The 25,289-nt window shown below is 41.0% G+C and overlaps 1 protein-coding gene across 1 annotated transcript in view; it reads right to left on the reverse strand.

The window, feature by feature from the left end:
* The window catches only part of coro1a (coronin, actin binding protein, 1A), a 21,943-nt gene extending 3,056 nt beyond the window's left edge, over positions 1-18,887 (reverse strand). The window contains exons 1-10 of the mRNA XM_057817503.1: positions 18,774-18,887; positions 14,258-14,464; positions 5,985-6,107; positions 5,782-5,911; positions 5,545-5,726; positions 5,356-5,475; positions 1,433-1,537; positions 1,229-1,374; positions 1,092-1,149; positions 798-1,013 (exon numbers count right to left, since the gene is read on the reverse strand). Of these exons, the coding sequence (XP_057673486.1) occupies positions 798-1,013; positions 1,092-1,149; positions 1,229-1,374; positions 1,433-1,537; positions 5,356-5,475; positions 5,545-5,726; positions 5,782-5,911; positions 5,985-6,107; positions 14,258-14,455 (1,278 nt within the window). The 5' untranslated portion in view covers positions 14,456-14,464; positions 18,774-18,887. The remainder of the gene's footprint in view (positions 1-797; positions 1,014-1,091; positions 1,150-1,228; positions 1,375-1,432; positions 1,538-5,355; positions 5,476-5,544; positions 5,727-5,781; positions 5,912-5,984; positions 6,108-14,257; positions 14,465-18,773) is intronic.
* Positions 18,888-25,289: the final 6,402 nt, after the last annotated feature.

The following is a 25,289-nucleotide window of genomic DNA, read 5'->3' on the forward strand; positions in this document are numbered from 1 at the left end:
TTGAATTGTTTGGGAGTAATACACAACATCACGTGTGGAGGGAAAAATGGAACAGCTCACCAACATCATCCCCACCGTGAAGCACGGTGGAGGGAGCATCATGATTTGGGGCTGTTTTGCTGCCTCAGGGCCTGGACAAATTGCAATCATTAATGAAAGTTTTGCAGGAAAACCTCAGGCCGCTGCAACAAGACAACGATCCAAAACACAGAAGTAAATCAACTTCAGAATGGTTTTAGAAGCACAAAACACACGTTCTGGAGTGGCCAAGTCAAAGTCCAGACTTCAACCCCGTTGAGATGCTGTGGCATGACCTAAAGACAGCGATTCATGCCAGACATCCCAGGAATCTGACTGACCTACAGCAGTTTTGTAGAGAAGAATGGGGCAAGATAAGTCCTAATCGATGTGCCAGACGGGTCTGCAGCTAAAGGAAATGTCTGGTTGAAGTTATTGCTGCCACAAAATATAAATGTGATGTTTCACTTACTTATTTGTCCCCTTTCTGTCATTGTTTACATACTATCCTCATTAAAATATGAAAACCTATAAATGTTTGGGTGGTTTTAGTTGAAACACACAGTTTTTTCATCTGTGTGATTTTGACAAAGCTCAGATCGCATTTGATGGCGATTTCATGCAAAACTGTGAGAAATTCCAAAAGCTTCAGATACTTTTTCATACCCCGGTATATCGTCCGAACCGATGTTGAGACCAAACCTACGCCCTTGACTGTATGTAAAGTAAGAACGCCACCTATGAATGAAATGGCTGTATTTAGACATGAAATCAATCACCTCGCTTTGGCCGCCGCCTTGGCCGCCGCCGTCCACGCTGGACTTGAGGAGGCTCTTGTGAACTTTGAACTCTCTGGCCTTGGCCGTGACCACAAAGCCGTCTTTGAGCGAGAGCAGCACGGGCGGGGCGTCCTTGCCGGCGAACCATTCGTCGGCTTCCGCCGAAGGTTCGGGGCCCACCGTGTCGGGGTACAAGTCCTCCTGGAACTGGTCTGACTGCGACAGAGGGAGAAGAAAAAAATCAAAATGGACGTCGCCATTCCACGGCATACAAGCCTTCTCTCGCATCGTTACCTTCCTGGGCACCGTCATGGCGATGGGCTCGCATTTCCTCTCGTGGAGTTTGTAGAACCTGGCGTCAAAAAAAGCAGTGTTAAAGAGGGAACGCCGGCCGGCCGGACGGACGGACAGACCGGGGCCGCCGACGTTACCTGGCGATCTCGCACTTGTTGATCTCCAGGCCCCTCTTGGGCATGTAGCCCATGCCCTTCTGGCTATCCATACTGCTGTACATGGACAGGTAGTGCACGTAGGGCGGCTCCTCCGTCACCTCGAAGTAGCGGACGCTGCTGTCGCCCTGCCGAGGGTTCCGGAGCTCAACGGGGGAACGTAGGTCGGAAGACAAAAATTCTCACCTTGCCGCACAGGTAGACCACGCCGGTGTCCGGGTCGAAGAAAGGCAGGAGGACGCCGCTGCTGGTGTCCAATTCCTGCAGGGTCAGCGGTGAGCTAAAGTTCTCCTGAAACAACAAGTCGAAGTCTTCACGCACAAGTCTTCCACTGATATATGGCGGAAAACACAGACAAGGTTGAAAAAGCAAATAAACTGCTGTATTGTAAGCCAAAAGAACTGTTGTGTTTGATAGAACAATATGTTTATATGCTGCCATAGCAGATTCATGGAGCATTAAGCCCCCAAACTATTTTTAATGTGTCCGTTTTACCCTGAAAACCCACGTTTGCAGACGTCGCGCAACCGCTTTTGTTTCAACCCAGCCATAAATAGAAGCTCAGTAATTATATTTATTATTCAAAATGTCTGTTATTTTTAGCTTACAATCATTAATTGATGTCCAATATTTCGTTTAAAAAAAAAAAAAGACTTAAAAAAATTATTCACTCGCATATTTTAAACTTTTAAACAAATGACGTCACAATGAAAAAAATTGTCTGTAAGAAGGTCACGGATATCCACGTCATAACTATCACTTACTTGTATTTTTTTATTATTACAGTTGCATTTTCTCCGATATGTTAGATGATAAATAATCGATCCAAACAAACAAACAAACAAAAGTTTAAAAGGGTAAAAATATATGTAAAAGAACATCTCGACCACTCCTTGATGTCTGCGATTTCTGCATCGCGACCCTTGTTATATTACCATGTTTCACCCCTAAAATAAATTTTTAAAAATCCAGCTGTGGCCATTCACAGCTGTGTCTTGACACTCAGTGATACATGCTACATGGAGTTTTTGGATCGAAACAAGGTAAGTACGTGATAATATCTCGTTAAAGTCATGGAGTCTGTAATTCTGCTCTCGCGTGCTCTCGCCTCCAGATAGGGTTTTGCTGTTTAAATTTTTTTTTTTTTTTAAACGCCCTCCTGTTCAAAATTTTCTTCCCCCAGAAAATTGAGATTTGAAGCTTTCCAATGATGTATCACACGTGCATATCGGACAATTTTGAAATTTGGCCAAATTGGGGGTCTCAGAGTGGAACTTCAAGTCACCTGAGTGTTTTCCGCCATACTAGTATCTGTTGGGAAAACACTCAGGTGACTTGAAGTTCCCCCTAGTATGTTTTCCCCCATACTAGTATATGGCGGAAAACACTCAGGTGACTTGAAGTTCCACTCTGAGACCCCCAATTTGGCCAAATTTCAAAATTGTCCGATATGCACGTGTGATACATCATTGGAAAGCTTCAAATCTCAATTTTCTGGGGGAAGAAAAATTTTGAACAGGAGGGCACTTAAAAATTTTTTTTTTTTAAATTTAAACAAAACCCTAACTGGAGACGAGAGCATGGGAGAGCAGAATTACACACGCCATGACTTTAACGAGATATTATCGCGTACCTACTTATTTTCAATCCAAAAACTCCATGTAGCGTGTATCACCGAGTGTCAAGACACAGCTGTGAATGCCCACAGCTGGATTTTTTGGGGATTTTATGGGTGAAACATGGTGATATAACAAGGGTCGCGATGCAAAAATCGCTATTTATTGGGGGGCTTGAGATATTAGTTTCGAGTGATGATGTCCCTCTAAGCCTCTCATTTACTGCAAAATGGTTCCAAATTTGTGCCATTCGTTTGTGCTACTTGTTAGACACCCCTCTGTTATGTTATGTTAATGGAGCGTACCAACTCTCTCCCTCTGTTATTTTATTGAAGCGTACCAACTCTCTCAATAACAGAGGGGTGTCCTAACAACTAGCACAAACGAATGGCAAGGCAAGGCAAGGCAATTTTATTTATATAGCACAATTCAACACAAGGCAATTCAAAGTGCTTTACATCACATGAAGATCATACAAATCACATTTAAATCAATACAACGTAAAAACCAAGACAATCAAAATCGGAAATAAAATTATACAAAAAGATCGCATTTAATCACAAATAGGATAAAAATAAATAAATAAAAATAAAACAAAAACTACTACTACTACTAATAATTGAAATCAGCAATGGAGATAAGCATAAGAGGAATAGAAAGCAAGTAGATTGAAATATATAGACAGTTATGGATATGCAGTGCTAAACAAAAGCGTTTTTAGCCCTGATTTAAAAGAGCTAACAGTTTGAGCATACTTCAGACATTCGGGTAACTTGTTCCAGAGGTGAGGAGCATAATAACTAAATGCTGCCTCACCCTGCTTGGTTCTTGTTCTTGGAACATGCAGAAGACCGGTTCCAGACGACCTTAGGGGTCTAGATGTCTAATAGGAATCTAACAAGTCAAGCATGTATTTTGGTCCAAGGCCATTAAGTGTTTTGTGTATTTTATAGTCTATCCTTTGACTCACTGGAAGCCAGTGTAGCGATTTCAAAACCGGTGTAATGTGGTCCAGCTTCCTTGTATTTATGAGGACTCCGGCTGCAGCATTCTGTACTAGCTGCAGCTTCCTGACTGATTTTTTTATCAAGACCCGTAAATATACCGTTGCAATAGTCCAATCTGCTGAAAATGAATGCATGCATAAGTTTTTCCATGTCTTGTTGAGTCAGAAGCCCCTTAATTCTGGTTATATTTTTTAGGTGGTAATAAGCGGATTTAGTGACGGACTTTAGATGGCTATCCAATTTTAGGTCTGAGTCAATAATTACGCCAAGGTTTCTGACTTGATTTGTAGCTGTAAGTGACATTGTGCTAAGTTGCCTGCTTATCTTTGACCTTTCCTTTTTTGGTCCAAAAATGATCACCTCTGTCTTCTCCAAATTTAACTGGAGAAAATTCTGGCACATCCATTCATTGATTTGATGAATGCATTTACTCAGGGAGAGTAAGGGACTATAATCATGTGGGGACACAGAAATGTACAGTTGTGTGTAATCTGCATAGGTGTGATAGGAGATGTCACACTGTTCCATTATCTGAGCTAACGGAAGCATATACGTAGATGTTAAATTAGAGTGGTCCAAGAATTGACCCTTGAGGGTCTCCACACGTGAATTTGGTTCGTTCTGACTGATGGTTTCCGATTGACACGAAGAAATCCCTATCATGTAGATAGGATGTGAACCAATGAAGAATAGTGTCAGTAAACCGTACCCACTGTTCCATGGCACCAATTCGGAACCATTTTGCAGTAAATGAGGGGCTTAGAGGGATGTCATCACTCGACATTAATATCTCAAGCCCCCCAATTTACCGCAAAATGGACCCGAATTTTTTTGTGCTCTGTTCGTGCTAGTTGTTGGGACACCCCTCTATTATTGAGAGAGTTGGTACGCTCCATTAGCTGCGGGAGCTAAGCTATGAAAAAGCTACGAGTATCGCCCCCACTCAAAATCAATATCTCAATAAAAGCATAATAATGTATCTACAAAACCGTTGCAGCACAAACGATTAACATAATTTTTATATAAATTTGCGTTTGATGGGGGGGAGGGGGGGAACTTTACAGAGGCCCGTAGAGATGGTCACAAAGCACATATAGCAATATACAAAGTGACGTCTTTTTTTATTATTATTATTATTATTTTTAACTTCTGGGTCATCGTCTTTGCAATTGTCTTGCGAGCCTTTTGCGGTCGTGCTGCGATCCATTTGCTGCCGTGTTGTGGCAATTGGGGTTCATGCTTTTGCCAATTTGCGATCGCGCTTTAGGAATTGGGGATCGTGTTGTGGCAGTTTTCATTCGTGCTTTTCGTTTGCAATTGGGGTTCATGCTTTTTCTATTTGCTAAGTGTTTGGACTTTGCATTTCGCCTGACACCTCTCGGCCACCGTAGTGAAGTGATTGAACTCGACTGACGCCCAATCAATTTGAACATCAGAAAATCCAAGTTAAAAGGGAGGCAGAATAAAAGGATCAATTTGGACTCACCGGGTCCCACAGCGCCACCTGCCGCTCGCTCATGCGACTGAAGCCCGTGGTTAGGATCCTCCTGTCCGACACCCAGACGGCCCGCACCGGCCTGGAGCCCTCGTGAGCTTTCTCCTTCTCCTGCCGAAAAAGGAAAAGACTTTGGCCCGGGGGTCACGCGTTCCGCTTTCTGAGCTGTGGTAGACCTACGAGGAGGACGCTGCCCTTCCTTGGGTCCAGAACCCGCAGGATCTTGTCCTTGCAGGAGGTCAGGATCTTGGAACCGTCGCGGTTCCAGCAGGCGCCGTAGATCATGTCCGGGTGAATGTCGTCCATCCTGACGACCGCCTGGCCGCGAGCCACGTTCCACAGGATCAGCACGTTGTCGCAGCCTAAGGAAACGCCGTCTGACTCAGTGTCGCCGGTCTACCGGCGATTTCTACTCACCTGCGGTCAAGAGGACGTTGCGAGCGGTAGGGTGCCAGCTGAGGATGCCCACCCGCCTGGAGTGACCCTCCAGCTTCACCACCGGCTGCGTGAGCGGCGAGCTCAACCCGCCGTCCGGGATCTCCCAAATCTGCCCGGGGAGAGGACGCCTGAGGTGACGTGGACAGAAAGAAGAAACTCTGATGAGGAGAATGGGTCCTCACCATGACGCTGCAGTCCTCAGAACCGCTCGCGATGACGTTGTCGTTGTGGGGGCAAAACTCGATGTCCAGCACGGGCCCCTTGTGTCCGCACACGGTCGGGTAGGACATGTCGATACGACCCGTCTGCGGCGACAAAAAGATGCTTAGGGGTGCCTCCGCGTCTTACCGCTTTTCAAAATTCGACGAATTGAAATTGCCTACCAAAGTCCACCGTGAGGGGAGACACAGGAAACCATTCACAAAAAGACAACAATTTTGCCTTCAGACATATAGTGTATCACAAAAGTGAGTACAGCCCTGGCATTTCTGCAGATATTTAAGTATATCTTTGCATGGGACAACACTGACAAAATGACACTTTGACACAATGAATAGTATATAACTATATACTACTGTATATAATAGAGGTATTTTATTTTCCCCTCAAAATATAGCCATGACCCAAAAAAAACGGGCCCCGTGTACACTTTATGTGATATCTCCTTCATTTACTCACCGATTGCCCTTATTTTACAGGACATGGCAGAATCAACGACCGTGAGTACACCAAGACCCCAGTGGGAGCTGGGACAAAGAGTTAAATTTTATTACATGACAGGCTCGTTTAAGAAAACCCAGGACAGTTTCATGCGTCAGTTCGAATGTGAAAAGGCTCCATCCAAAAGCAGAATTCAGAACTGGGTGGACCACTTCGAGAAGTATGGGACTGTGGAGAACCTCAACGCTGCCAGTGAGAACCGTCTAAGCCACTCGGGACGTCCCAAGAAGCGAACAGCCGAGCTGGTTGAAAGAGTGAGCGAGTCTCTACAGCAGAGTCCGAAACGCTCTGTGCGTAAGCGAAGTCAGTCCCTCGGTATGTCCCGTGAGACTTGCAGGAGAGTGCTGGTGAACGATATCAGGGCTTACCCATACAGAATACAGACGCTGCAGACCCTTACAGCCTCAGACAAGAAGCAGAGGAGGGCTATGGCAGTCAAGATGCTCGAGAAGATCGAGGAGACACCAAGTTTCCTTAACCTCCTTTGGACCTCAGATGAAGCCCACTTCCATCTTGATGGAAAGGCGAACTCCAAGACAAATGTCTTCTGGGGGTCCTCCCCATGAAGTAGCCACCAAGCCCCTGCACTCTCCTAAGTCCACTGTGTGGGCTGCAATCTCGGCCAGAGGCATCATTTGACCAATCTTCATTGAAGAAGCAGTGACAGTCACCAAGGAGCGGTATGTGGAGGTCCTCAAAACCTTCAAGAATGAGCTCCAGACCATCTACCCGTCGCTCATGAGCAAGTTCTGGTTCCAACAAGACGGAGCAAGTTCTAACACCTCAAACCTGTCCCGAGATTGGCTGAAAGACAACTTCGGAGGCCGAGTGATCAGTCTCAAGACTGATTTTGAGTGGGCACCCCATAGCCTGGATCTAAGCCCCCCAGATTTTTTTCTTTGGGGCTATCTTAAGGACAGAGTTTACGCCGGGAAACCCAGAACCATCACGGAACTCAAGAACGCCATCAGGGAGGAGATGAGAGCCCTTACCAGTTCAGTCTGATAGAACGCCATGGACAACTGCGTGCTGCGCCTCAAGAAATGCATGGAGCTAAATGGAGGCCATCTAAAACATATGCTGTAGAACGGAGAAAAAAGGCCAAAGAACCTAGTGTTTTGATGTGATGTTTTGAGAATAATAAACTAGTTATGACCAAAGTTTCATTTCATTCGGACGAAAACACTAAGAAACGGGGCCTAATTAGAGTTGGGGTCCGTTTTTTTTTTGGGTCACCTTATATAAACCCCTGGCAACAAAAGTGAGTACACCCCTTAGAAACTACTCCCCTAAATGTCCAAATTGAGTACTGCTTGCCATTTTCCCTCCAAAATGTCATTTGACTCGTTACAGGAGTGCTTTCAGCATTGCTGCAGAGATTGAAAGGTGGGGGGTCAGCCTCAGACCATACATCAAATTGGTGTGCATGGCTGTCACCCCAGGTGGTAGCCTTTTCTGAAAACGGTACACAAGAAAGCCCGCAAACAGTTTGCTGAAGACATGTCAACAAAGCACATGGATTACTGGAACCATGTCCTATGGTCTGATGAGACGAACATTAATTTGTTTGGTTCCGATGGTCTCAAGCATGTGTGGCGGCGACCAGGTGAGGAGTACAAAGATAAGTGTGTCATGCCTACAGTCAAGCATGGTGGTGGGAATGACCCCCCCCCCCCCCCCCCCCCCCACCACCACCTCTTCAATCTCTGCAGCAATGCTGACAGCACTCCTGTAACGAGTCACATGACATTTTGGAGGGAAAATGGCAAGCAGTACTCAATTTGGACATTTAGGGATGTAGTTTCTTAGGGGTGTACTCACTTTCGTTGCCAGGGGTTTAGATATTAATGGCTATATTTTGAGTTATTTGGTAACACTTTATAATAACTATCCATTTCGCTAGTTAATAGATCATTAGTAAAGTGTTAATAAATGATTTATTGTTGATTTTTGAAGTCTTTGTTGACAGTTTGTTAAGCATTTACAGGGTGTTCATAACCTGAACCTCAGTAGTTTGTGTAGAAACGTTTCAAGTTTTTGTGTGTAACGTTTGGCATTTCTATCTTTTCAGGTTAAGAAATGCCGTTCACTTCAAAAGAAAAGGCATTTTGATAAAGCATTTTGCAGGCAGTGCTCATGTTGCACATTTATGAAAATCTGCCATTGAACCCAAAAAATATTTGTACTTTTCTTTGTATATTTAACCAATAAAACATGACCTTCAACATAAAGTGTACATAGTTTTATTAAGATCCATCAAATAGCATGGGCATTTAGAATGGGGTCAACCATATTGGAACACCCAGTAAATGCTTAACAAACTGTTAACAAATACTTTACAAATCAACAATAAATCATTTATCAACAGTTTACTAATGATCTATTAACTAGTAAAACGGATAGTTTTTACTAATGATCTATTAACTAGTAAAACGGATAGTTATTATAAAGTGTTACCAGTTATTTTGAGAGGAAAATAAATGAACTCTATTATACAGACTACTTTTCATTGTGTCAAAGTGTCTTGTCCCATGAAAAGATATACTTAAATATCTGCAGAAATGCGAGGGGTGTACTCACTTTTGTCATACACTGTATAACTCATAAGTTTGGTGGCGAATGTTTTCAAATGTTCCAGGAGGATCTAAGTCTAACTAAGAGACCATTTTGATTAGAAACAAGCCATTTGTTCGACATTAGTTCACGCTACAGCTTTAAAAAGGATAAGCTGTAGCGTGAACTAATTTCTTCACATGCCAAATAGGGTCACAAGTAAAGTAATTAAACATTGTCCACCAAATAATGCATGAAAAAATAATTTATATGTTGTATATTTGTCAAAATAATCGCGTTTCCGAAGTTCGAGCCTGAAAGGGGACGAACCCGGAAGTGATACGTCACACCGGGAACAGCGTTGGCAGCTCCATACATACTGTACGGCCGCCAAACAAAGCCCTTCAAACAATGATTCAAACAGCGATATAAGCGATAGACCGAGCGCAAGGGAGGAGATCCAAGTTTTTGAATAGTTGGAGGAAGAAGAGGAGCTTGGAATTTTATGTTGGATCTAACATGTATTAGCCAGACGCTAATCAGAATGCAAACAATGTACCTAGACTACCTGACATGGAATGGATACAAGACCCATCGAGATTACAACATTGGTAAGATATAGGCTGTTATTATTTTTATAATTTGAAGATGCAGGCATTTGCACATAATGTTATGTTTTTGTCTATCTGATGACATTGTTAAAAAAATAATAATCAGACTTCATGTTCATTTTGGCAGATCCGGCAGCTCTCGTGCATATAAAATAATAATACAAAAACGTTGGGGGGAAAGAAGGAGATGAATCGTTGTTATATCTTGACCGAGTGACCCACACGACACCTTTATTGGCTTTTACAACTTTACTCAACGTCTTGCCAAGTGACTCTGAACAACAACGTTTCTCTCTTCGTGAAGGAGTAAGGCACAAACAATAACACATCTAAATGACATGCGTACACTCTACTGGTGAACTCCCGTATTACAACTAAATAATATCCACTATATCACAGTCGCCGATGACTTTCTCCACTTTTTTGTGGCAACAATAAGAAAACAAAGTGGCGTCTAATGGCGTGAGGAAATGTAGTTTTTTCACACAAGCGAACAGATTACAAAGCACCAATTCAGTGTTTGCCTTTAGTTTTTATTGATTTGGGTGGATACACTGCCCTCTAGTGGCAACAGTGAATATGACATAACTCAATTCACATGGCTGAATCCAGCTGCTCCCTGTTAAGACCAACTATGCTAAGTTTTTGTTTGGAATGTTTTTTTAATGCATTCGTAATTTAGTTTATAAGTGTATTTAGCAGTTTTTGTGGGAATATGTGTTTAGACCATTTGAGCATTGCTAAAAAAAAAAAAAAAAGTTAGCATTTAAGCTAGTGGACTTTTGCTATGTAAGTTAGCCAATTGTTCTCTAGTAATACTTGGATGCTCATTTATTTATTTTATTTTATACAGGTTGAGGCTTAGCTTAGGAATTGTAATTTTTTTTATGTTCCTTATCCAAATACTCGATTATTCAAACTAACTAGTTCATCGATTCATCGACCACTAAAATAATTGATAGCTGCACCCCTAAAGTAGACCCAAAAAAGTATCTCTATAGGAGCAATGCCAGATAAGACACAAATAAGCCAAAAGGAAGTGCAGTTTCACACCAAATTTGTTTGGAGATGTTTTCAAAAATTCTAAGCCACTTTCGATTTCTGGCTTAGAGTAGAATCACAAAAAAGTCTCGAGCATCTATACAAAGTCACAGCAAGTCTGCCATTTGGCTTTGAAGTATCTTGCTTTTGCAACTTGTGGCCGTGGGCCAATGCGTCGGATGAAAACTGCCAAGTAACAAACCGTCAATTTGACAAGCCGCATTTAAGGAACACCGCCGCACGTAAGTCGTCTTTAAGAAAAGTGAGGTGGGGGAGGAGGCTCGCACATCCGGCACAGACACAACTGAGTTCGCCTCCAAATATGGTGAAAACATCTTTACGGGTGAAAAAAAAACCTCCAAGTTGCCTTCAAACTTCCTCATTTGCTTCAAAGCGTGAAGACAAAGGTCTTTTATGTGGGCGTATTCGCAGCACCTTTACACCCAAACTAGAATTGTCCCGATCACATCTTTTTTGAGTCACCGGATTTGGAGTACCAATTTAATACCTCGGCAATTCATCCATTTATTTATTCATTTTTTTCGGTTTCTTTTGATCATATCCTTGTCCATCTGGATTATTTTGTTGCATTGTAGCCATTCAAAACAAAATCCTAAAAACACAATGTTTCTCCACCCAATTCCAATCTTCTAAAAATAACGTTCTTACATCCCTACCCGTTATTCCTCTGGACATTGGAGAAATGTAACGAAGTAAAAGTACTTTGTTACTGTACTTAAGTACATTTTTGTGTATTTTTATCTTTACTTCACTACATTTTACAGCAGGTATCTGTACTTTTTACTCCGCTACTTTTCAAACTGTCGCCTGCGTTACACGTTACTTTTATCTGATTTATTTTCTTCTCATTGTGAATGGATAGTTTCGTTTTCATGCCTCCGTCGCAATCGATCAGCCCCGTGCAACTATACTATAATTGAGCAGTAAAGGCAGCAACACAAGTACAAGCACGATTAGGCAGGTGAACAAGATATTGACCAATAAAAAACAACAGTGAGAGCATGGGTGTTGTACACTCTTGTACAGTCGGTGATAGTTGCCTGCAATCCGCCATTATGCTAAATTTTGGATTTTTTTTGAGCTTGTTAAACTTCTGTTTACAGTGCAGTCCATTTTATTGCTTGTTTTTTCCATTCAGCACTGTTTTAAATAAAATTGAGCAGCCAATTAATTTTCTGGTTCTTTTAATACTGGATCAGATCTGTGTGTGGATATACAGTATATATATATATATATATATATATATATATATATATATATATATATATATATATATATATGTATAATTAACACACATGCCCCGCTTAAACAGATTAAAATGACAGTACAGTGTAATCTCCGCTTGTTACTTGTGTTTTTTTGGTGTTTGGTGCCCTCTGCTGGCGCTTGGGTCCAATTGATTTTATGGGTTAGTACCATGAGTGAGCATGGTGTAATTATTGACATCAACAATGGCGAGCTACTAGTTTATTTTTTTGATGAAAATTTTACAAATTTTAATAAAACGAAAACATTAAGAGGGGTTTTAATATAACATTTCTATAACTTGTACTAACATTAATCTTTTAAGAACTAAAAGTCTTTCAATCCATGGATCGCTTTAAGAGAATGTTAATAATGTTTATGCCATCTTGTTGATTTATTGTTATAATAAACAAATACAGTACTTATGTACCGTATGTTGAATGTATATATCCGTCTTTTTTTTTTTTTCAAGTACTTTTTTACTTTTAATTGAGTATTTTTTTTCATAGATACTTGCACTTATTTTATTTTTGCCCATGTAACTGTACTCCTACATACGGTAAGTTAAAAAAAAAAAAAAAGGGGGGGGGGGGGGAGTACAGTGATGCCTCATTTTTCGCAGTTAATTTTTTGTGTGTGTGTATTCAGTGTATTTATTCAGATTTAGCATTGGAAAGAGATTCATATAAGACATGCCTTTTCACCTTTTTCCTCAAAGTATAATAAAAAAAAATGTATATGTCAGAAAACACTCAGGTGACTTGAACTTATGCTCTGAGATCCCCAATTTGGCCAAATTTCAAAATTGTCCTTCATGCAAGTGCGATACATCATTAAAAAGCTTAAAATCTCAATTTTTCTAGGGGAAGAAAAATTTTGAAGTGCTTTTTTAAAAAAAAAAACAAAAAACCCCAAACATTTTAAACCCCTAAACCTGAGATTTTCTTTTTCCAATATTTATCCTTTTAAACGTTTTTTTTCTTTTTCTCGGATCGATTATTCATCATCTAAAATATCGGGGGAAATGCGACAGTAAGAAAAAAAAATAAAATAGAGAATACAATTAAGCGATAGTTATGAGGTAGGTATCTGACCTATCTACAGACACTATTTTTTTCATTGTGACGTAATTTGTTTAAAAGTTTAAAATATGCTAGTGAATAATTTTTCAAAGTCGTTTGTTTTTTTTTAAGCGAAATATTAAATCGATTAATGATTCTAAGCTAAAACTGATAGACATTTAGAATAATAAATATCATTCTTGTTATGGCTGGGTTAAAACAAAAGCGGTTGCGTGGTGTCTGTAAACGGGGGTCTCCAGTGTAAAAAGGACACATTAAAAATAGTTTGGGGGCTTAATTCGCCATGAAACTGCTATGACAGCATATAGAGATATTGTTCTATTGAACACAGCAGTTCTTTTGGCTTAAAATACAGTACTTACTTTTAAAGAGGGGTGCAAGAGCAGAAACTGCTTTTTCAGCTTTGTGTTTTCTGGCATAAAAATTTTAAACCAAGTACTTTTGTACTTTTACTAGAGTAAATTTTGTCCTAGATACTTGTACTTATACTTAAGTATTTTTTTTGCCCGTGTATCTGTACTTCTACTTAAGTAAAAAAAGGGAGTACAGTGATCTCTCATTTTTTTTGCGGTTAATGGGGACCAGACCCCGCATTGATGAGTGAAAAACCGTGAAGTAGCCCCCCTCCCCCCCAAAAAAATTCATTCAGGCTAAGTATTGGAAAGAGATACATATAAGACATGTTTTTTTCACACCAAAGTATAATTAAAAAAAAACATATATATATTTATTTTCATAAATGGTTTTTAAACACTTTAAATGTAATAATTACATGTTACTGTCCCTCTGAATTACTTTTAAACAAGAATAAAGTAAAAAAAAAAAAAAAAAGCTTGCTTTATTAAATGGTTCATTGAGTGAGTCCACTCAAATCCGCTCAAGCTACTCACTAACACACAATGAGTGTCCACAGCACCTGTTTAACAAGTTAAATGATGATTGACGCATGCGGCACTTTGAAGCTTCCGAGTGTCTCTGGCAAGATCAAACCTGAACATCTGTCAATCATCCTTAACTTTAATAAGCAACTCCAGTGCACTGCCTGACCAAGAAAAGCGGCAGGAGCGAGAGTGGGAGACTACGTGATCAAATCGGGATCACTGTACTTCATCCACCAATGTTAGCGAGTATGTCCTTCTAAAAAAGCCAAACAATACGCAGAAGGGGCGGCAAAGTTCCAACCTTGTTGAGGGGGAGCACCATGAAGGCCCCGCCGCCACTGGCGTCCACGATCATAGCCACGAACTTGGGGTTGACGGAGCAGAAGTTGCTGTCCCAGGTCATCTGGGAGACGCGGATGTCGTCGTAACAGTGGTCGGCCTTGGCCGCCTGGCCGAAGACGTGGCGGAACTTGCTGCTCCGCACCACCTGCCGGGACATGACGGCGACCTGCCGAAACAAAAATTCCTTTTTACCTTTGCGCTACGCTCGAGAACCTCCTGGTACATCACCGTACGGTACGATTTGTCTCGCCACGACGATGATACCACGGTAATATTATTAAATGAATAAAAAAATAAAACAAGCTATTCCTAAAGGGAAAAATGAAAGTCTTATTTAGTGCACTTCGGCAGACAATCTTTCCAAGAACTTTTGTCTTCCTCACAGCCAACTTCAGTGCTACATATCTGTAAATAACTACTATTCTTGCAACACTCTAGTCAACAAATGTCGTAACTCATTGGCCGCCAATGACAAGGATAAATTCGTTCATACAACCCTGATGGGGGAAAATATTACATGATGCTTTTGTGATGTATGATTGCTTCTGTGACATAGATTGTAAAAACTTCTATTGTTTTTCACCTTGTTCCCATAGTTAGGAGACGCGCTTCAGAATCTCACGAGATAACTTGTTTTGCACCATAGTATTGTTTTACTACACGCCTGGGTCCCATAGTTACACGCCTGGGTCCCATAGAGATAACTTGTTTTGCACCCATAATATTTACCATTTGTTGGTATCTGTTGCAGCACAGCTCATTTGTCCCATGTAAAAAGCCCTTTTTCAAGGGGGCTGAACCAAAAGTAGCTTAAATGTTTATGATTGGACGGGGCCGCCCCGCTCGGGGGTGGAAGTTGGCCTCTCAGCCTCCGAGGGGTGCGTCCTAACAAAAACCGGACATTTTCGGGCAACCCGTGAGGTCCGCCAGCGGGTCACGTACGGATCGCCTGGCTTTGTCCCTTTGCTGCTTTACTGGAGTGTTGCTGGCTTCCCACTCACTTGTCACGGTAAGCAATTTTCATTGCTAAAGGGACATTTTGTTTTGCTGTAACGGTAACGTGGGGATTCTGGGGTTGACAAGCTCAAGTCTAGCGTCATCGTTGACATTTGTTGATACTCGTTTTCTTGCTCTTGGGGGATTGTAATCAATAAATCTCATTTATTCTGCATTTTCTAATCAATAAACATCGTCTATTGAGCAAAAGTGTGCCTGTTACCGATTCACCGCGAACCTGGAAATTTCGGAAAACAAACCCCTAACAAAAAGTATGGAATCACCAGTCTCGGAGGAGCACTCACTCAGACATTTTATCATGTAGAACAAACACAGATAAAAAGCTTGAAAAAATAATGAATTAGTTTAAAAGTGCAAGTCTTTAGCATTCAGAAACCTTAAAAGAAATGAATAATAACATTGTGGTGGTCAGTAAATGTTACTTTTATAGAGAAAGTGCAGGGAAATATATGTGGAATCACTCCATTCTGAGGAAACAAAATATGGAATCATAAGAAACAATTTAGATGTTTTCTTCAGGCAGTCATCTTTATAAATGTCACTGGAACAGCACCAAACAAAGGTTCCAGCATCATCACCTTGTCGAGAGTCAAGAATCTGCATTGGACAAGATGTCAAGAGTCAAGAATCTGCATTGGACAAGGTGATGATGCTGGAACTTTTGTTTGGTGCTGTTCCAGTGAGATTTACAAAGATGACTGCCTGAAGAAAACATCAATATTCCCTCAGTCCTTGATAATATGGGCCTGCATGTCAGGCAAAGGCACTGTGGTTAAATCTTCAATAAATGCACAAGTTTACATTGATCGCTTGATAGCTTTCTTATTCCTTCAATTGACAATATGTTGATCATTTTCCAAGATGACAATGCATCATGCCACAGAGCTAAAACTGTTAAAGCATTCCTTGGAGAAAGACTCATCCACTCAATGTCATGCCCGACCTGCAAGGATGATCTGGCAACTGCAATCAAAGAGAGTTGGCACCAAATTGATGAAGAATATTCATCAAGTCCAAGCCTCAGAGACTGCAAGCTGTCATAAAAGCTGTCTCATCTGGCTAGATGGACCTCCTCTTGTTTCTTCATTCCATTGCATCTCTAAAAACTGGACCTCCTGCTGCTAATACCCACCATCAGTTCTGGTTCTTCCTAGCCTGTCCGTCCTGGGAGTGGATCTCTCCTGACTGTGGTTCTCCCCAAGGTTTCTCATTTTTTCCAAAACGTTTTTGGAGCTTTCCTTGCCAACATGGTGGGTCTAAGGATGGGGGATGCCCAGGACTTGAACTTTATTCAATTCATCTACTGTTTGCATTGAATAAAAGCCAGAGGTCGTGCTACTAAATACTAGAGATGTGTTTTGATTGTTATTTCATTGTTTTTTTCTAATGATTCCATATTTTTTTCCTCAGAATGGAGTGATTTCACATATTTCCCTGCACTTGCGCTATAAAAGTAACATTTACTGACCACCACCATTTTTTATTCATTTCTTTCAGTGTTTCTGAATGCTAAAGAGTTACACTTTTGAACTAATTCATTATTTTTTTCGAGCTTATTATCTGAGTTTGTTCTACATGATAAAATGTCTGAGTGAGTGCTCGTCCGAGACTTTTTGCTAGGGGTTGTACTGTGAGGACCAGCTTTGCCTTGCTCATGTTCGAGTGCCAGTTAGTTAACATAGACACTATTCTAGTGGAAAACCTTAACAAAAAAGCGACATCTCGATTCTTGGCAGGAGCATATCGATACATTAGGATACAAAGCATCACGATATACAGTGGGGCAAATAAGTATTTAGTCAAGCACTAATTGTGCAAGTTCTCCCACTTGAAAATATTAGAGAGGCCTGTAATTGTCAACATGGGTAAACCTCAACCATGAGAGACACAATGTGGGAAAAAAAAAACAGAAAATCACATTGTTTGATTTTTAAAGAATTTATTTGCAAATCATGGTGGAAAATAAGTATTTGGTCAATACCAAAAGTTCATCTCAATACTTTGTTATGTATAACGGAGGCCAAACGTTTTCTGTAACTCTTCACAAGCTTTTCACACACTGTTGCTGGTATTTTGGCCCATTCCTCCATGCAGAACTCCTCTAGAGCAGTGATGTTTTGGGGCTGTCGTTGGGCAACACGGACTTTCAACTCCCTCCCCAGATTTTCTATGGGGTTGAGATCTGGAGACTGGCTAGGCCACTTCAGGACCTTGAAATGCTTCTTACGAAGCCACTCCCTTGTTGCCCCGGCTGTGTGTTTGGGATCATTGTCATGCCGAAAGACCCAGCCACGTCTCATCTTCAATGCCCTTGCAGATGGAAGGATATTTTCACTCAAAATCTCTCGATACATTCATCCCCCATTCATTCTTTCCTTTACACAGATCCGTCGTCCTGGTCCCTTTGCAGAAAAACAGCCCCAAAGCATGATGTTTCCACTCCCATGCTTCACAGTGGGTATGGTGTTCTTCGGATGCAATTCAGTATTCTTTCTCCTCCAAACACGAGAACCTGTGTTTCTACCAAAAAGTTCCATTTTGGTTTCATCTGACCATAACACATTCTCCTAGTCCTCTTCTGGATCATCCAAATGCTCTCTAGCGAACTGCAGATGGGCCTTTCTTCAGCAGGGGGACACGTCTGGCAGTGCCGGATTTGAGTCCCTGGCGGCACATTGTGTTACTGATAAGTAGCCTTTGTTACTACTGTGGTCCAGTTCTCTGTAGGTCATTCACTAGGTCACCACGTGTGGTTCTGGGATCTTGCACGGAGCCCCAGATCGAGGGAGATTATCAGTGGTCGTGTATGTCTTCCGTTTTCTAATAATTGCTCCAACAGCTGATTTCTTTACATCAAGCGAAGAGTGAAGAAAACGTTTGGCCTCCGTTATTGCCAACAAAGGGTACATAACAAAGTATTGAGATGAACTTTTGGTATTGACCAAATACTTATTTTCCACCATGATTTGCAAATAAATTCTTTAAAAATCAAACAATGTGATTTTCAGGGTTTTTTTCATTCTGTCTGTCATGGTTGAGGTTTACCCATGTTGACAATTACAGGCCTCTCTAATCTTTTCAAGTAGGAGAACTTGCTCAATTGGTGGTTGACTAAATACTTATTTGCCCCACTGTATCGGTGCATTGTCACACCCCTACTGTGCACTCCTTCCGGCCCGGGACCTATTAGAAAGAGGAAGCTGAGCCGGCTTGCGCAACCGCTTCCGCTTCTCTTTGCTGCTCTTGTTTGAAAAATACATATAAAATGCACAATCAGAGGAGGGAAAAGGACAAAACGGCGCGAAAAGGATGCAAATGACGCATCGCGCAGGACACCGCAGGTGCAGGTGTGTTTGCAGAAAAAGGTTGGGACTACAAATGGGCTCTTGACTGAAAACAGCTCGCTCACGGATTTCATTTTAACTGGCAGGTGCACAGAGAGAAAGATGAGGGCCTACCTGGCGCTTGGTGCTGATGTAGTGGAAAGGGCGGGCGTCAGCGGGTGTCGGCACGGAGTTGCCGGGCGGAATAAGGGGCGAGAGGAAGAAGTAGAAGCAGAAAAAGGCCAGCCAGAGACGCGGCAGGAAGTAGGCGGTGATGTCGGCGGCAGAAGCCACAGCTGACATAGAGGAAGCGCGGCAGTTGCTGTAAAATCATGAACCTTCAAGCCAGCAACTTAGAATTGTGGAGATGCTTTACAAATTCAAGCTAAAAACCCAGAGGCGTCACTAGGTTTTAAGAACAGGGGGTGCACAGGATATGAACGTAGTGTACAAGCACAAAACACACTTATATGGCGGACAAGACTGAAAAAGCAGTTTCTGCTCTTGCACTCCTCTTTAAAAGAAACTGCTGTATTTTAAGCTAAAACAACTGTTGTGTATGATAGAACAATACCGTAATTTTCGGACTATAAGCCGCTACTTTTTTCCTTCATTTTAAATCATGCGGCTTATAGTCCAGAGCGGCTTATTTGTTGATTTATTTGGGTTACTAGGTAACTCTTCATTTGACTGTGGCGTCATGAGACTGTCATAAGACCGTCATAATTATGACATGGCACTATCATGGACATTACTGAATGCTTGTGTCATTAAGTGTCCTCCAGCAAATTATGTCACTAACCCCATTTATGTCCAGCTTGGATCTTTTACATCCATTCAAAAGTTATAAGCACTCATTAATGCTCATGACAGTTTAATGTCATAATTATGATTGTCTAATGACAGTCTTATGGGACCACTGTCAAATAAAGTGTTACCAAATACTATAACTAGCAGGTAATGAAACAAGCGGAACAGTAACTGAAAAAATAATGACCACAGAACGTGAATTTTGATTGTTATTTACATCTATAGCGCTGCAGCGCATGCTAGGAGGCATGTTGCACAACAACAGTGTTGACAGAAGATGGCAGCAGAGGTTGACTGTCTACCCCAAGGGAGCAGTGATGGCCATATGAAGCGTCTTGAAGCAATTAAGCTTTGCAGCCAATTTGTTCAACGCTTCATGGTGGTTCATTTGGTCTTACGATAGTCATATGATGCCGCTGTCAAATAGTGTTACTGGTTAGTCTTTTGGTGTAAATATCCCATAATACATTGAGGACAGCTGCGGATAATAGTCCAGTGCGGCCTATCTATGAAAAAATGCAGTTTTCGTGCCAAATTTGGTGGGTGGCGGCCTATAGTCAGGTGCGCTTTATAGTGCGAAAATTATGGTATGTCTTTATGCTGCCATAGCAGATTCATGCCGCATTAAGCCCCCGAACTATTTTGAATTTGTCCGTTTTACCCTGGAAACCCCCATTTACAGCTGCAGCTTATAGACCCTACTCACCTACGTCACAAAATGACGTGTCGCTGGATCCGGCCGCCATATTGTACCTATTTTTTAGTTTTCAATTAGTTATAGAGCAATTCATGGAAGCCCCGGTGTTATCTGACGCTGTAAACTCATTGGATGCGTTGCATAAAAGGCGTTACGTGGAAAAGCTTCAGTTCATCCATTCGCCAGATCCGTATTTGATGCCTAAATCGATGTTTTTCGACCCGCTGTCTTCGCCATCTTTGCCTGACCCTGATATCAGCAACTATCTTGTCCACACAAAATCAGCCTATTCTCACGAAAGTTTGAAAAACTTTAAGAGCTTGGAGGCTTATAAATACTTCGTTGCTGGTTGGGTGAAACAGGTCCTTGTCCACGAAAATTCGGCAGGAATCTATCTTGTGCTCGGGAAAGGTGAGCTACGAAATTTTCAATTCAAAATCTTTTGTTCTTGCTAACATCCACTGTCAAGTCTAATGTATTTCATGTCATTTGTCAATGGAGTTAGGGCTTTTAATGTTTATATGGTTTAGCGATAGCACTCTCACTACATACATACGTGTATGTTGTCGGCGATTAGCCTAGCAATGATCTTAATTGTGGTTGTCAGCCCAAAACCCTCTAAATATATATTAAATGCATCTTACCAGATATAAAATGACTACTACATAATCTGTGGTAATCGTTTGGAGCCCAGTTTTCTCGTCGAATTGCAGCAGCCCATCTCGCTCTCTTCTCTCCGGGTCTCTCGGAATCCGGTAGAACTTCAAGTCTCTCCGTCTTCTCCGTCTATCTTCTCTGTTATTGCAACCGACCGCCACACACGCCTTCACCATTTTGATTATTAATGTTAACGAGCAGAAAAACACGTGGTAAATAGGAGGAATGTACGTAGCCGTAACAGGTAAACATGATGTGTTGACGGACAATTGGGCGGCACCAGTCAGGAGGAAGGAGTTGTGACGTCACGTGGGTAGGGTCTATAGGAGGAATTTACGAAGCGCTAATGCATTAACATGACGAGTATACGGACAACATGGCGCGGGGGCGTGGCTGTGACGTCACGTGAGTAGGGTCTATAGTCCAGTGCGGCCTAGCTATGAAAAAATGCAGTTTTCGTGCCATATTTGGTGGGTGGCGGCTTATAGTCAGGTGCGCTTTAGAGTGCGAAAATTATGGTATGTCTATATGCTGCCATAGCAGATTCATGGCGCATTAAGCCCCCGAACTATTTTGAATTTGTCCGTTTTACCCTGGAAACCCCCGTTTACAGACGTCGAGCAACCGCTTTTGTTTCAACCTAGCCATAAAAAGAAGGGAAGCAATTATATTTATTATTCGAAATGTCTGTCATTTTTAGCTTACCATCATTATTGATATCTAATATTTAGTTTAAAAAAAAAGAAAACGACTTTAAAAAATTATTCACTCGCATATTTTAAACTTTTAAACAAATGACGTCACAATGAAAAATTTGGCGTCTGTAAAAAAAGTCACAGATTTGTACCTCATCACTATCGCTTAATTGTATTTTTTTGTTGTTGTTTTTTGCATTTTCCCCGATATGTTTGTTTGGATCGATTATTTATCATCTAAGAAAAATTGAAAAAGAACGTTTAAAAGGGTAACTATGTGAAAAAGAAAATCTCAACCACTCCTTGTTGTCTGTGATTTCTGCATCGCGACCCATGTTATATCACCAAGTTTCACCCATAAAATCCCCCCAAAATCTGGCTGTGACCATTCACAGCTGTGTCTTGACACTCAGTGATACATGCTACATGGAGTTTTTGGATCGAAACAAGGTAAATACGCGATAATATCTCGTTAAAATCGTGGCGTCGTTAATTCTGCTCTCGCCTCCAGTTAGGGATTTGTTGTTTAAAATTTCTTTTTTTTTTAAATGCCCTCCTGTTCAAAATTTTTCTTCCCACAGAAAATTGAGATTTGAAGCTTCAGAAGCAATGTATCACACATGCATATCGGACAATTTTGAAATTTGGCCAGATTGGGGGTCTCAGAGCGGAACTTCAAGTCACCTGAGTGTTTTCTGCTAGGGTTGTTCCGATCATATTTTTTTGCTCCCGATCCAATCCCGATCGTTTTAGTTTGAGTATCTGCCGGTCCCGATATTTCCCGATCCGATTGCTTTTTTTTTTCTGCTCCCGATTCAATTCCAATCATTCCCGATCATTTTTCCCGATCATATACATTTTGGCAATGCATTAAGAAAAAAATGAATAAAACTCGGACGAATATATACATTCAACATACAGTACATAAGTACTGTATTTGTTTATTATGACAATAAATCCTCAAGATGGCATTTACATTATTAACATTCTTTCTGTGAGAGGGATCCACGGATAGAAAGACTTGTAATTTTTAAAGGATAAATGTGACTTTGTATATTGTGACTAAATATTGCCATCTAGTGTTTTTGTTGAGCTTTCAGTGAATGATACTGCAGCCATTTAACTTCTGCCCAAATGCATGATGGGAAGCGCAACCATGACTGTGCGTAGGGGCACCAATTGATATATCTTCTCTGCGTTGGGAAAGAACATAGGGTGTTAAGAAAATGATCAACTACTACCTTTCTTCCCCACATTGCCTCCCACGTTATTTTTAATTGCTGAGAGAGGTATTGTAAGGCTTTAGCCACATAAAAAGTGGCTCCAAAGGCTGTCAAAATTCTCTCTACTCATTATACGCTGCCTTTTAACGCTATCTATAGCTAAAACGGCGTCTTTATAGATTGAATGCGACAATGCGTGAGTGGGTCGTGCAGCGCATGCGTTAATTATTTAACGTGATTAATTTAAAAAAATTAATTACCGCCGTTAACGCAATAAATTTGATAGCCCTACTTTGAGCCAAAACTACTCTGGATGAGTGTAAGACATTTTGTCTGTAACGTTAAATACAAGTAGAAAACGATTTAAATAAAAAAAAAAATATATATCTTTTAAAAAAAGGGATGTCTGATATTTTTTTGCCGATTCCAATACTTTGAAAGCCGATCGATCGGGACATCTTTATTTTCCGCCATATACAATTTCTGATGAGGAATAAATTAAGACACCCCCATCTTCAATCCCACTTAAAATGGCTAAAACCACACACAAGTGTATCACAACAGGTGCACATGATTAGAACATCATTACCAAGTGTTTTGAAGGAGGCTTAACTTATTCAAACCTCACATTTAGTTTGGTGTGCGCTAGGGTTGCCACCTTTCAGAAGTAAGAAATACGGGACACCCCCCTCGCGCCCAAAGCTGTACAGGCAGAGAAAAAAAAGGGACATCCCCAAAACTCCTAAAATGCATAAAAATGTATCTATTTATTTATATTCTGTATTAGTTCAATACGGAACGCAACATTTAATTCCTAATTTCTGATTGTTCCTTATTTTAAGGGACAGGTGGTAACCCTAGACCAGGGGTGTTCAAACGTTTTGCAAAGGGGGCCAGATTTGGTGTGGTAAGAATGTGGGGGGCCGACCTTGGCTCACAACCTTTGCATAGAACAATATATTTAAGCAAATTTTAGCAAGCCAGTCTGTGTGTCACATTTGCCTCATTATCTTTTTTAATTACCGTATTGGCCCTAATATAAGAGTGTTTTTTGCATTGAAATAAGACTGAAAAAGTGGGGGTCGTCTTATATTCGCGGTGTAGACATTATATCCATTCACGACGCTAGATGGCGGCAGATATCATTGAAGCGATGTTCTGTCATGACAGATCTCAGCTACTGTTAAGTTTAACCAGTTTGCATTATCTTATTGTAATGTTTTTCCTTATTCAGATTTGTTTCAAGACGACAGATAGTTAGACCTCATTTTGATGGTTAATGCAGGTATTGCAATTTTGTTGTTTTATCACAATAGATTGGTTTATTTACATTTCAAAAACCAGAAGCCATTCATTTACGAATGTGATTGCATTTTAGTGTACATATTTAAATGTTCAGATATTAAGATTTGAATGAGGCAAAATAACATGCTTTTTCTCTCAAATATATTGTTATAATCATTTTTTTCAGCAATACTGTAATTATTTTCTGTATAAAAATTAATTAGGTGTTCAAAAAGTGTTTTTTTTCCAAAGTTGAGTCTTGAAAAAGAGGGGGTCGTCTTATAATCAGGGCCGTCTTATATTCGGGCCAATACGGTAATATTCTGGCAACTTTATTGTGAATATGTCAGCATTTTTTGTAGTTTTTTTTTTTTTTTTGGATAAAAAAAAGCACCAAATTATTTAGAGGGGGTTAAGAATAGGCCCAATGACACGAATGCTCCACACATATTCCTTTTTTCTTTTTCTTGTAAGTGTGTCAACTTCTGCTTTTAAACGTTATTTTCATAGTTCTTCGAAATTCCTGATAAGCATATTTAGATTCTTTGAGCAACATTTTCTCACATTGACCTCATTTATACTCAAAGATACTGTAACTATTACTTTAACGGTTGAATCTGAACTCTGGATGTTTGGCTTTTGATTATAGACTAGGGGTCGGGAACTTTTTTGGCAGAGAGAGCCATGAACAATACATATTTCTAAATGTAATTTCTTGAGAGCCATACTCAAAATTTAAGAGTAAAAATAATTTTATAGGCAAAACAGCAAGACTTTCCTCGTGTAATGTGTCACCGACAATATTCTGCACCTTGCAATAGGTGGAATTTGACTTTTGGGGCGGGGGGGGCACAACATGTTGATGACCCCGAAACGCAGTATCGGCAATAAAATTAGCTTACAAGAATATTTATAATAATAAGTTGAAAATGAGCGTTTTCTGTTTCTCATCATTCTTTGACGGAGCCTTGTCACTGAGTATCTCGAGCTTGGTTGAGGAGTTCAAGTGCGCCAAGGTGAGGCTGGAGATTTCCCTCACTGACCCCTACAGTGAGAGGTGCCCCTCCGACCTTGACAAGAGGGAGGAAGTGGAGCCCGTGAACCAGCGTCCTTCAGGCCAATTCTGCTCTCCTCCATCGTGATGTAGTGGGCCATGTCCAGCAAGGCAGAGGAGGTTTTGGCCTTGGAACTGTAACTCCTCTCTGGCAAAAGGCATCAGCAACTGATCGACAAACCACGGTTGTAGCGGAGGTGCGCCGACAGGAAGAAGCAACTAGACTTTCCA

Source organism: Corythoichthys intestinalis, chromosome 16 (assembly GCF_030265065.1).
Source record: "Corythoichthys intestinalis isolate RoL2023-P3 chromosome 16, ASM3026506v1, whole genome shotgun sequence".
In the NCBI taxonomy this organism is placed as follows: domain Eukaryota; kingdom Metazoa; phylum Chordata; class Actinopteri; order Syngnathiformes; family Syngnathidae; genus Corythoichthys; species Corythoichthys intestinalis.